General features: G+C 47.9%; 1 protein-coding gene across 3 annotated transcripts in view; it reads right to left on the bottom strand.

The window, feature by feature from the left end:
* Positions 1 to 12117, bottom strand: part of SLC2A9 (solute carrier family 2 member 9) — a 216777-nt gene that overhangs the window by 185511 nt on the left and 19149 nt on the right. For all 3 annotated transcript variants that reach the window (XM_042251651.2, XM_015096629.4, XM_042251652.2), the window contains exon 4: positions 111 to 271. In XM_042251651.2, the coding sequence (XP_042107585.1) occupies positions 111 to 271 (161 nt within the window). The remainder of the gene's footprint in view (positions 1 to 110; positions 272 to 12117) is intronic.

A 12117-nucleotide genomic window follows, 5' to 3' on the forward strand; every position in this document is an offset into this window, starting at 1 on the left:
CTTCTGGCATTATAATCTCTCCAGTTGGACTGAGTGGAATTCTGTTGCCTGCTGCAATCCTGACTCTAATACAGACATAGTATGGCTGTTACAGAGGGGCCCCCACTGACCTCCCAAGAAATTTTCCGATCACCTTCACCAGGAACGTCCCCACGAGTCCACCGATGGCGAATATGGACACGGTCACAGACGAGAGCAGGGTCAGAGTGTCTGAGTCTATGGGATGTCCATGCCTTCTCTCCCATGACTCGTTGTAAAAGGCCTTGATGTACTGAAAACAAACAACAAAACATGTTATTCCTCCCAGCTGCTCGAAGCTCATCTGTATATAAACAAAATGACTTTTATGGAACACTGGTTTCATACCAGGCATTTCGCTAAGCTCTGTTTGAGCTCTGTTTCACTGAATCCTTCTAGCAAACCTTGTGGACAGACCTTATTTTTAAATCCTTTTGCAGGTAGGGAAACGGAGGCTCAGAGAGACAAACTGACTTGTTCAGCTGAGTGGTAAACCTGGGAGTCAAATTCAGATCTGACTCTGAACCAAGGAGAACCACACAACAGAATCACCTTGAAAATGTGTTTAAAATGTTCATACCTAAATAAGGGAAAATATTTGCCACCTTGGGGTGGGTAAAGATTCAAGACACACACAGAAGAAAACCGCAAAAGAAAAACAAAATGTTCATTTGGATTCCATCAGACTTAGAGTGTTCTGCTGCTCTTCAGAAGGCATCATGAAAATTGGAAAGACAAGTCACCAAGTGAGCTAACATATTTGCAACCCATGTAGCTACAAAGGATTTGTAGTCACAACATGTAAAGAGTTCTAACAAATCAATAAGAAGACAACACAAGTGGAAATGAGTCAAAGATTTGAACAGACTGCAAACCAAATTCAAGTGACCAGGAAGCTAATGACATAATGTTCCACATGTTTTTTTTTACACAGAAATATAAGTTAAACTCACAATGAGGGCTTCTCTGATGGCTCAGTGGTAAAGAATCCACCTGCCAATGCAGGAGACATAGTTCAATCCCTGGTGCAGGAGGATGTCACATGCCATGCAGGAACTAAGCCTATGTACCACAACTGTTGAGCCTGTAGAGCCCACATGGCACAGCCTGTGTGCCCTAGAGCCTGTGCTGGGCAACAAGAGAAGCCACTGCAGTGAGACCCCAGCCCATCACGATGGAGAGTAGCCCTAGCTCACCGCAACCCAAAGACAAGCCTGTGGGGTAACAAAGGCTCAGCACAGCCAAAAATAAAATTTAAAAATTATTTAAACAAACCACAATAAGATGCCCACTTCCTGCTCACTAGACCTTCCCCCACCCCAACACACACACACACACTGCTATTGATTCTGATTCAGTGGGTTTGGGATGGTACTGAGTGATTCTGACATGCATCAAAGACTGAGGTCATGAACTGTGCTCCCCATGAGAGTTCCATCTCCAAGAAGCTCATAGTTCCCCATAGGTACCCCGTAAAGGCCCAGAGATCTCTCCAGTAACAGCCAGTGTTATAGCATGGCAGAAAAAGCACAGGGACTGGTCACACAGATGTGGGCTTGAATCCCAGCACGATGATTTGCTAATGATTTAAACCAGCTGAACCTGGGTTTCTTCATCTGCAAGATGGGAGTGGTAACACTGATGTCTCGGGCTGTCCTGAAATCACCCAAGAACTTGGAGCAGCACTCAGTATCTGTATGGAGATCACCCAATCCCCAGGGAGATTAAAGATGAACAGGTCTGGTAAGGGTTTGGTAGTGACTAGCAGTGTGTACTCTGGTACACTGATGGTGGGAATTTAATTTGTACAGTCACCTTGGAAAACAGTTTAGCTTTACCTAGTCAAGTTGAAGATCCTAACCCAGAACCCAGCAAATCCATTTCTAGAAAATTCCCCTTACTTACCAAACAGGATATTGGAAGTGGGGAGAGATAAATTAGGAGTTTGGAATTAACACATACATAAGTAAGTAAGTAAGTGAAGCCGCTCAGTCGTGTCCGACTCTTTGCGACCTCATGGACTGTAGCCCACCAGGCTTCTTGGATGTCCATGGGATTCTCTAGGCAAGAATACTGGAGTGGGTTGCCATGACCTCCTCCAGGGGATCTTCCAGACCCAGGGATCGAACCCGCTTCTCTCATGTCTCCTGCACTGGCAGGCAGGTTCTTTACCACTAGCGCCACCTTACCATACATAAAACAGATAAACAACGAGAACCTGCTGTAGGGCACAGGGAACTATTTTCAATATCTTGTCATAACCTATAATGGAAAAGAATCTGAAAAAAGAATATATATCTTCTCCCTGCAGAGATTCTGAGCCTGGCTCGCCAGCCCTCCCACCCATCTTGGGAGCTGCTCACTATTTTTTCAACGCCTTCTTTTTTAGCTTCAATCAGACAAACTTGCTGTTGTGTCCAACTCTTGAAACTCTACCAAAACACATAAATAATTCCATTTCATACTCACGAGAACCCTGGCGGTTGACACCTCTGTTTACAGAGGAGGGAGCCAAGAGTAAGGTGTTTACCCACATGGCTAGTAAGTGGTGGAGAAGGAGTTTAGCGAAGTCTGCCTGGCTTCAGAGCCTGAATACAACCATCCACCAGTGACTCTGCAAGTCATGATGAAGATATGAGAGTGAAGCAGCTAAATCCAACAGGACATGTATTTATTTTTAAAGCATCATCACACCTTTTTTGTTAAATATCAGACACCTTTATTATTGTTTCTTTTTGGCTCTGCTGGGTCTTCGTTGCTGCGTGGGCTTTGCTCTAGCTCTGGCGAACGGGGGCTACTCTCTAGTTACAGTGCCCGAGTTTCTCATTGCCGTGGTTCTGTTGTTGGGCAGCCTGGGCACATGGGCTCAGTAGTTGTGGCTCACGGGCTTAGTTGCTCGGTGGCATGTGGGATCTTCCCAGACTAGGGATTGAACCCATGTCTCCTGCATTGGCAGGTGGATTCTTTACCACTGAGCCACCAGGGAAGCCCAGGATATTTACAGGTTTAAAGATCAGTACTGATTAGGTCCTTATTAAGTTGCCTTGTCAGGTCCCAAAGAGCGTAAGGAGGACACCCCTCAGGAAGCCAAGTATAGGGCGAGAAACAGCATGGTTAGCGCTAAGCCAGAGGGATGGAGTGGCTGCAGGAAGGCAGCTGGGCTTCCCTCATAGCTCAGTTGGTAAAGAATCTGCCTGCAATGCAGGAGACCCCGGTTCAATTCTTCAGTTGGGAAGATCCCCTGGAGAAGGGATAGACTACCCACTCCAGTATTCTTGGGCTTTCCTTGTGGTTCAGCTGGTAAAGAATCTGCCTGCAATGTGGCAGACCTGGGTTCAATCCCTGGGTTGGGAAGATCCCCTGGAGAAGGGAAAGGCTACCGATTCCAGTATTCTGGCCTATACTGTATAGTCCATGGGGTCACAAAGAGCCAGACATGACTGAGTGACTTCCCTTTCACTTTCACAGGATGCCCCCAGGACTACCGACGGGGTCCAGACCCTCCAGAGAAGCTGGAGTGAGTGCCCAGGACTTCCCAGGCCTCTGGCCCAATAATCAGGAGACCTTCCAGCACTGAAGGTCATTCTTGGATGTGACTTGGTCCCTACCGCAGTCCTGCATAGATTCCAGCAGCTGTGCTGGAAGAGTCTTGCTGATGCCTGCTCTCAACAGCCTTGTCTTCCCACGCCTACAGCAATGACCAGCGTCCTGAGTTTACGCGCAGAAACTAAAACGATGCTGTTTGGGAGGAAATGTTGTCTTTTCCTTTCCAAGCTCTCAGGAGCCTGGTGAGGGAAGAGGCGGCTTTCTCATCTCTCACTGCCAGGCGCTGCTTTGGGAGTCTCTGCAGACGCTTATTTCAATTTGGGGAAACTGGAGAACAGATGCATCTGCAGAGGGCTGGAGAAGCCTGACAGAGTTGCCCCCTGTGGAAACGTGTCTCCGACGGTCCCTGAAAGCTGGTTTCAAAGCGACGCCTTTAGCAATTAAACACTTGTCTTTGGGTGTGAATTCAGCCAAAACCAAGATGAAAGGCCGCCCCAAAGCACATGTGAGAGCAGAAGCCAGGTGATGAGGCTTGTTGAGCTAATTCACTGCATGACTCATTCAAGATTCATGGAGTATGTTGGCAGGGACTGGTAGTGCCCAGTACAGAGCAGGTGCTGAGATGAGCGTGTGTGTGTCATAAATTGAGTTTCCGCTATGGGCTGGGCATCATACAATAATAAAAATAGGGAACCCGTACATCACATTCTCCACGTGCCATGCACTAGTCTAAAAACTGGAAACACATAACCCGTCCCCTCGGCAACCCTCTGAGACTGGTCCTGTGTTCTGACTTGTATCCTGGGCAGATGAACCTGAGGTACAGCCATGGGACTCTCCCAAGGTCCCATTATGGACAGGACTCAAATCTAGGCAGCGGAACTCCAGAGCCCACCTCCTAACCACGACTCTATCCCTGTTCTTAGTTTGGAAAACACAAAGATGATCACATCCATACCCCCAGGTACATGTGGAAAGACTGAACTGGGGGAGAGGTGCGGATGTGGCATCAACACTGGCTGACTGCTAAGTGTGTTTCAGTCTGTATACCTCCCCCTTGGCTCACCTGGAGCCATTCTGTGACGTTTCATCAGAGCCGAGAACTTTGGGGTGAGGCATGCATCTGAAAGCTGCTCTGAATCTGCTGGGACTGCAGAGCCTGCCTGAGCTCACAGCATCTACCCTCTTCCTATTCCTGCCTACACTGCCATGTCACATGCCTCAGTCCCTTGAATCTGGGGGTGTATGGTGAGGGGGGGAGGGGTTGATAAGACCATTTGTCACCAAAGATGTGAGATGTTAAGAGTTCCTGGACCTTCTCCTCACTCACTTCCTTTTCCTGCAGGCTGGACAGTCACAGAGAACCCCCTACAGAGGCCTCTGAACATCTCAGAGATGGGGGAGCCACTCAGTAGAAGGAACCTGGGCCCCAGGGTGTCTGCAGGGAGCAGAGCACCCCTGCTCACCTTCTTGGGTGGCAACAGGGCTGGGAAATTAACTCTCATTGTGTTCAGCCACCAAGATTAAGGGGTTGTGTGTCACCGCAGCTGGTTTACCTGAGTGCAATCAACCTGACCCCCAAGCCCAGGCCTTGACAATGACCATGATATGAGGCTTTAAGAAAGAGGGTGTTCAGTTCAGTTCAGTTGCTCAGTTCTGTCCTACTCTTTGTGACCCTATGGACTGCTGCACACCAGGCCTCCCTGTCCATCACCAACTCCCAGAGTTTTCTCAAACTCATGTCTATCAAGTCGGTGATGCCATCCAGCCATCTCATCCTCTGTCGTCCCCTTCTCCTCCTGCCCTCAATCCCTCCCAGCATCAGGGTCTTTTCTTTTCCAGTGAGTCAACTCTTCGCATGAGGTGGCCAAAGTATTGGAGTTTCAGCTTTAGCATCAGTCCTTCCAATGAAATCCCAGGACTGATCTCCTGTAGGATGGACTGATTGGATCTCCTTGAAGTCCAAGGGACTCTCAAGAGTCTTCAACACCAAAGTTCAAAAGCATCAATTCTTTGGCACTCAGCTTTCTTTATATAGTCCAACTCTCACATCCATACATGACCACTGGAAAACTATAGCTTTGACTAGACAGACTTCTGTTGGCAAAGTAATGTCTGTGCTTTTTAAAATGCTGTCTAGGTTGATCATAGCTTTTCTTCCAAAGGAGCAAGCATCTTTTAATTTTATGGCTGCAGTCACCATCTGCAGTGATTTTGGAGCCGAAGAAAATAAAGTCTGACACTGTTTCTGTTGTTTCCCCATGTATTTGCCATGATGTAATGGGCCTGTATGCCATGATCTTGGTTTTCTGAATGCTGAATTATAAGCCAGCTTTTTCACTCTCCTCTTTCACTTTCCTCAAGAGGCTCTTTAGTTCTTCATTTTCTGCCATAAAGGTGGTGTCATCTGCATATCTGAGGTGATTGATATTTCTCCCAGCAATCTTGATTCCAGCTTGTGCTTCATCCAGCCCAGAATTTCACATGATGTACTCTGCACATAAGTTAAATAAGCAGGGGTGACAATATACAGCCTTGACCTACTCCTTCTCCTATTTGGAACCAGTCTGTTGCTCAATGTCCAGTTCTAACTGTTGCTTCTTGACCTGCACACAGATTTCTCAGGAGGCAGGTCAGATGATCTGGTATTCCCATCTCTTTCAGAATTTTCTTAAAATTTTTATTGAAATAGTTTGTTGTGATCCACACAGTCAAAGGCTTTGGCATAGTCAATAAAGCAGAAATAGATGTTTTTCTGGAACTCTCTTGCTTTTTCCATGATCCAGCGGATGTTGGCCATTTGATCTCTGGTTCCTCTGCCTTTTCTAAAACCAGCTTGAACATCTGCAAGTTCACGGTTCATGTATTGCTGAAGCCTGGCTTGGAGAATTTTGAGCATTTCTTGACTAGCGTGTGAGATGAGTGCAATTGTGTGGTAGTCTGAGCATTCTTTGGCATTGCCTTTCTTTGGGATTGGGATGAAAACTGACCTTTTCCAGTCCTGTGGCCACTGCTGAGTTTTCCAAATTTGCTGGCAAATTGAGTGCAGCACTTTCACAGCATCATCTTTTAGGATTTGAAATAGCTCCACTGGAATTCCATCACCTCCACTAGCTTTGTTCGTAGTGATGCTTCCTAAGGCCCACTTGACTTCCCATTCCAGGATGTCTGGCTCTAGGTGAGTGATCACACCATCATAGTTATCTCGGTCATGAAGATCATTTTTGTATAGGTCTTCTGTGTATTCTTGCCACCTCTTCTTAATAATTTTTTTCTGACAAAATGTGGTCCACTGGAAAAGGGAATGGCAAACCACTTCAGTATTCTTGCCCTGAGAATCCCATGAACAGTATGAAGAAATAAAGAGGGAAGATTTAGGCAAAATCATGAAGGGTGGCTAGGTGTGGCAATATGGGCCTGTGACCAGAGATTTCCTTTTATGTTTTGGGGAACCCGTAAGACTCTATTTGAAAGAAGTAATCTGCAATAAAATGTAGTTTTAAGATTGCCATATTAGCTAATCTCTAGGCTCATTTCGAGCCATCTCATTCACGGAGTCCATCTTTTACTTTTCCATTGGACCTACTTCCGAGAAACCCATTCTTGCATCTTTTATTAGGACATTCTTCCCTGATGGCTCAGACAGTAAAGAACCTGCCTGCCAAAGCAGGAGATCCCTGGGTTCGATCCCTGGGTTGGGAAGATCTCCTGGAAAAGGAAATGGCAACCCACTCCAGTATTCCTGCCTGGAGAACACTATGGACAGAAGAGCCTTGTGGGCTAAGGTGCATGAGGTCCCAAAGAGTCGGACAGGTCTAAGGGACTAATGCTTTTTTGCTTTTCTACTTCCTCCTACCAGGGCCCAGGTTCCCACCCTGTCTTCTAGAGACAAGTTCTGCAGTCCCTGCCTTCGAGGAGCTGGAGATCTATTGTGGACATAAGAGCCAAATAAGCAAGCACTTACAACATGGAGTGGAAAGACCCGTGGTATCAGGACTCTGAGAAGGGCTATCACCACTCAGCCAGGTCACTGAGATCAGGGACATGAAGAACGAGAGTGGGGGCTGGGGTTAGATGACTGTAGATGGCAGTTCTCAAAGGTGGAGAAGCTGATGGCCTGGGTGATGACATAGAGACATTGTAAAGGGGTCAGTGGAGTGCGAAGGTGGCCCGGCAGCTGGGGACAGATTGGAGAACTAGGCAGACGTGGTCGGAAGCCAACTGCCAGCCCAAGGGGTCCATGCTTCATCCTGCAGGTGCTGAAGAGCAGTTGAAGGATTTGAACTTGGAACTGAGATCCTCACTTGTGTCGCAGAACATTCATTGTAGGCATGGTGTGAGACTCAGAAAGTTTAGCCTGGAGGTGGCTGGACCAGTCAGGAGGCTCCTGAACTGTTAAGAGATGATGAGTCTAATAGAAACAGTTTATAAACTCACCAAAGTGAAAGTGAAAGTGAAGTCGCTCAGTTGTGTCCGACTCTTCGTGACCCCATGGCCTGTAGCCCACCAGGCTCCTCCATCCATGGGATTCTCCAGGCAAGAATACTGGAGTGGGCTGCCATTTCTTTCCCCAGGGTATCTTCCCAACCCAGGGATTGAACACAGGTCTCCCGCATTGCAGGCAGACGCTTTAACCTCTGAGCCACCAGGGAAGCCCTATAAACTCACCAAGGAATATTTATATCATGACCAGCACTGACTAGAGCCCAAACCGCAGAGAAATAAATAGAGGCCACAGGGTTAAAAGAACAGAGACTCAACAAAGAGCTGAGAAGTCGTGGGTTCGGACTCACTTGCACTGTTCAGTCCTCTGTGACCTCCAGCGAGTGGCTGTGTCTGTGAGGGCCAGGTTCTCAGTGGTTAAAGGCCCTGGAATCCATTCCATCCAGCTCTCAGCTTGGCCACTTTTCTGCTGGGTGATCTTGAGCAAGTCACTCAACCTCTCTGTGCCTTTGGCCCCTCATCTATGAAATCATTTTCCTCCCTAAAGAGTTACCATGAGGATTTAATGTGAAGATGGACATAAAGGACAATGCTGGATCCACAATAATTACAAAATTAAAAAAAAAAACAAACAAGCTCGGGTGACTGGTGGGGGTGGGGGGTTTTGACATCATTGTTTCCGCCTTGTGAAAGAAGGGTTCTAGACTTGTTTACTTCTCAGGTCTAGGAAGCCATGAATAATTTACCACTATCTCCCCAGCCAGCAGCACAGGGGCCAAGCTTTGGCAACTAATTGAACCGTGCAATGCCCAGCCGCAGGGACTGCCATAGAACAGCTCCAAAGGACGACAGGAAATTGCCAGACAATGGGAGGCAAATTACCTTTAGCCTGTTTTACGATATTAATGTTCCTGCCTGATTCATAGAGGTTGTCGTTAATCCATGTCAAATTTTTCTCAGGAGGGCTATAACAATACTCATACATAGAACCCTTGTGTGGATGGGCCAGAGTACACACACCGTTGCATCACAGAGCAGGTCATGCTAGTTAACTCCTTAGGGATTTGCAGAGACAGCCCCACACTACTGAACACGCCAGCACCGGGAGGAAAACAGTACAGAAGTCTTTACAGACCAGGCTCTTGGAAGGGAAGACCACGCCAGACAAAATTATGTCAGCTCAGCGGCGCCACCTAGTGTCCCCTGAACAGCAGAACTAAGACAGGGCGCTGCTGCTGCTGCTGCTGCTAAGTCGCTTCAGTCGTGTCTGACTCTGTGCGACCCCATAGATGGCAGCCCACCAGGCTCCTCCATCCCTGGGATTCTCCAGGCAAGAATACTGGAGTGGGTTACCATTTCCTCTTCCAATTCATGCATGCATGCTAAGTCGTGTCCGACTCTATGCGACCCCATGGACAGCAGCCCACCAGGCTCCTCCATCCACAGGATTCTCCTGGCAAGAACACTGGAGAATACTGGTTGCCATTTCCTTCTCCAAAGACAGAGTGTGCTCAGTTGCTAATCTGTGCAGAATTCTTTGTGACCCCATGGACTATAGCCCACCAGGCTCCTCTGTCCATGGGGTTTTTCCAGGCAAGAATACCAGAGTAGATTGCCACTTCCTTCTCCAGGGGAAGATCTTCCCAACCCAGGGATTGAACTCTCGTCTCCTGTGTCTCCTGCATTGGCAGGTGGATATTTTCTGCCACCTGTGCAGAAAAAGTGAACATGTCTGGCCTGAGACTTCTAGCCTCTGAAAGGCCTGCTTGCTAGGTGAGTCCTGGGCTGGCCTTGCGGAACTTGGATCTGGGGAGGGAACGCACCGTTCCTAGAAGTGAGAAGAAGGGCTCCTGGGACTTAAAGTGTGCCAACAGTGTGGTCTGTGCTTCTTTTCCGGGAGTCAGGAATTGTGCACGTGTCTCAAGGAGGTGACTCTGTGACTGACCCCTGATAAACGCCCTGAATCCTGAGTCTGATGGGCTTCCCTGAAGGAAGACTGCTCACAGAGGTGTCATAGCTTGCTGCTGGGGAAATTAAGGGCATCCGGCCCACGTCCACAGGAGACAACCCTGGTCTCCTCTGCACTTCACCCCAAGCACCTAACTCCTCGGTCAATTTCGCTCTGCATCCTTTTGCTGTAATAAATCAATCAAGAATAAGCCTCGTGGTGAGTCTTATGGGCCCTTCTAGCAAATGATGAAGACTAGGGTGGCCTTGGGGACCCCAACCCATCTCCAGGGCCCTTAGGAAAGCATCCAGCTCCCTCTTGACTTAATATTCAGTTTGCAGCTCTGGGGTGTCTTCTTTTCTTCCTACTGTGAGATTCTCCTGGAGGAGTCTGAGTAACTGAGGAGTGAGGGAGAGGCCTCTGTACTTCTTGACATCTGAGAATATTTAGCCCACTCAGCTGGCTTTCAGAACGAACACTGAGCATGATGAAAGAGGACACAGTAATTGCAAGCGATCATCGGAGAGGAAGGCTTCCAGAATTTTCTGGGTTCCTCCCTCAACTACCTTTGTAATGAGGAAGGTGGCCCAACCCTTGGGTTTAATTATATAGAGCACAAAGAAAGAAAGTTTCATTTTCTATGTGGCCCAAGGCAGGAGCTGAGAGAAGAATATGTGCTTCCAAATATCCCTCTTATTAAAAAAAAATTGATCTGGAGTCTGTCTGCTGCTGGAACATTCTTTTGAGGGATCGCATAGCTATGCTAAGGGCTTCCCTGGTGGCTCAGATGGTAAAGAATCCGCCTGCAATGCAGGAGACCCAGGTTTGATCCCTGGGTCAGGAAGATCCCCTGAAGAAGGGAATGGCTACCCACTCCAGTATTCTTGCCTGGGAAATCCCATGGACAGAAGAGCTGGCAGGCTACAGTCCAAGGGGTTGCAAGGAGTCCAACACAAATGAGTGACTCACACACACACACACACACACACACACAGAGAGAGCTGTGTTTGCAGGAGGACAGTGCATTTACACAGACCTTCACTCAGATAACATTTCCTAGTCCTCTCTGTGTGCCCTCTGTTTGGCTGGAGTGAAAATGGTGAGTTATTTCATTACTCTTCAAATTGCTTATGGCTGCTGAAAATCAGTCTTGAGGCAGCAGGGGATCGCAAAGGACACCCTGATTCAACCCAAGTGCGAGGTGATGGTTCTGAGCACCAATTACTGAATAACTTATTTGTAGAACAACCCGGGTTTGCAGCCGTAACAATCCTGCAGGAAGGACTGGGTGGGGATGAGTGGTCCCTAGCATGATGGCTAGAGTTAGTGCTCAATAAATCTCAGTGTTTTTCTCCTGCAAGGCAGAAAGAGAATGTTTCCAGTTTTATCTGCCTGGGTTTGTTCACACCAGTTATGTCATCCAATCTCCTCCATCCTGACTCCCTGCCTTGCCGGGCTGGCTGTCGCTGGGTTCCCTCTGTCTGGCTACAGCAGCCACGGCGCCCACCCCTGGAAGCAGAGCTGCTCTGAGCTGGGAATATGGTCCTTTGCCCATTAGGCTCAACAAAGGCATTTTCTCCCAGAGGAGCTTTATGAAATGAAAAGATTCTGACTCAAAGAGGCAGGCATCTGAGCTCCCATAATCTGGGGACCCCAGGAGTGGCACCCACAGTGTGGAATATTCAGACATCAATACTCCAGGCCTGGAAAGGCCCCCTCCTCCTGTCAGCCAGCAGCTCTGCCGGCTCTGATTAAAAGCAAAAATGACTCAGAGATCCCAGATTAAACAGTGCAGCAGCATCTTGTACCAGAGGAAAATTGAGAGCAATCTAAGAGGCCCACTCTGGGAAGGTGGAACAGCCATGGGACGCAGCGATACACAGCTGTTAGCAATCCTGGCCATGGGGAATACTCAGTAACGCGGAAAAAATGCTTACAAAATAAATATTGAGCTCCCAAAGAGGATATAAAATGCATATGTGGCTGATCTCTGGGGAAATAAGAAAAGGGAGATTTAGACAAAGTCTTAAAAGTGGCCTTTGGGTGGGGCTGAGATTGTGACTCCCCATTGGCTGAGTGGCCTTGAGTCAGTTACCCCATATCTCTTCTTGCCCCCCAGGCTCCCTGTCTTGTAAAATGAGATTACTGTCACAATCTCTAGG

This window comes from Ovis aries, chromosome 6, assembly GCF_016772045.2.
Source record: "Ovis aries strain OAR_USU_Benz2616 breed Rambouillet chromosome 6, ARS-UI_Ramb_v3.0, whole genome shotgun sequence".
Taxonomy (NCBI): domain Eukaryota; kingdom Metazoa; phylum Chordata; class Mammalia; order Artiodactyla; family Bovidae; genus Ovis; species Ovis aries.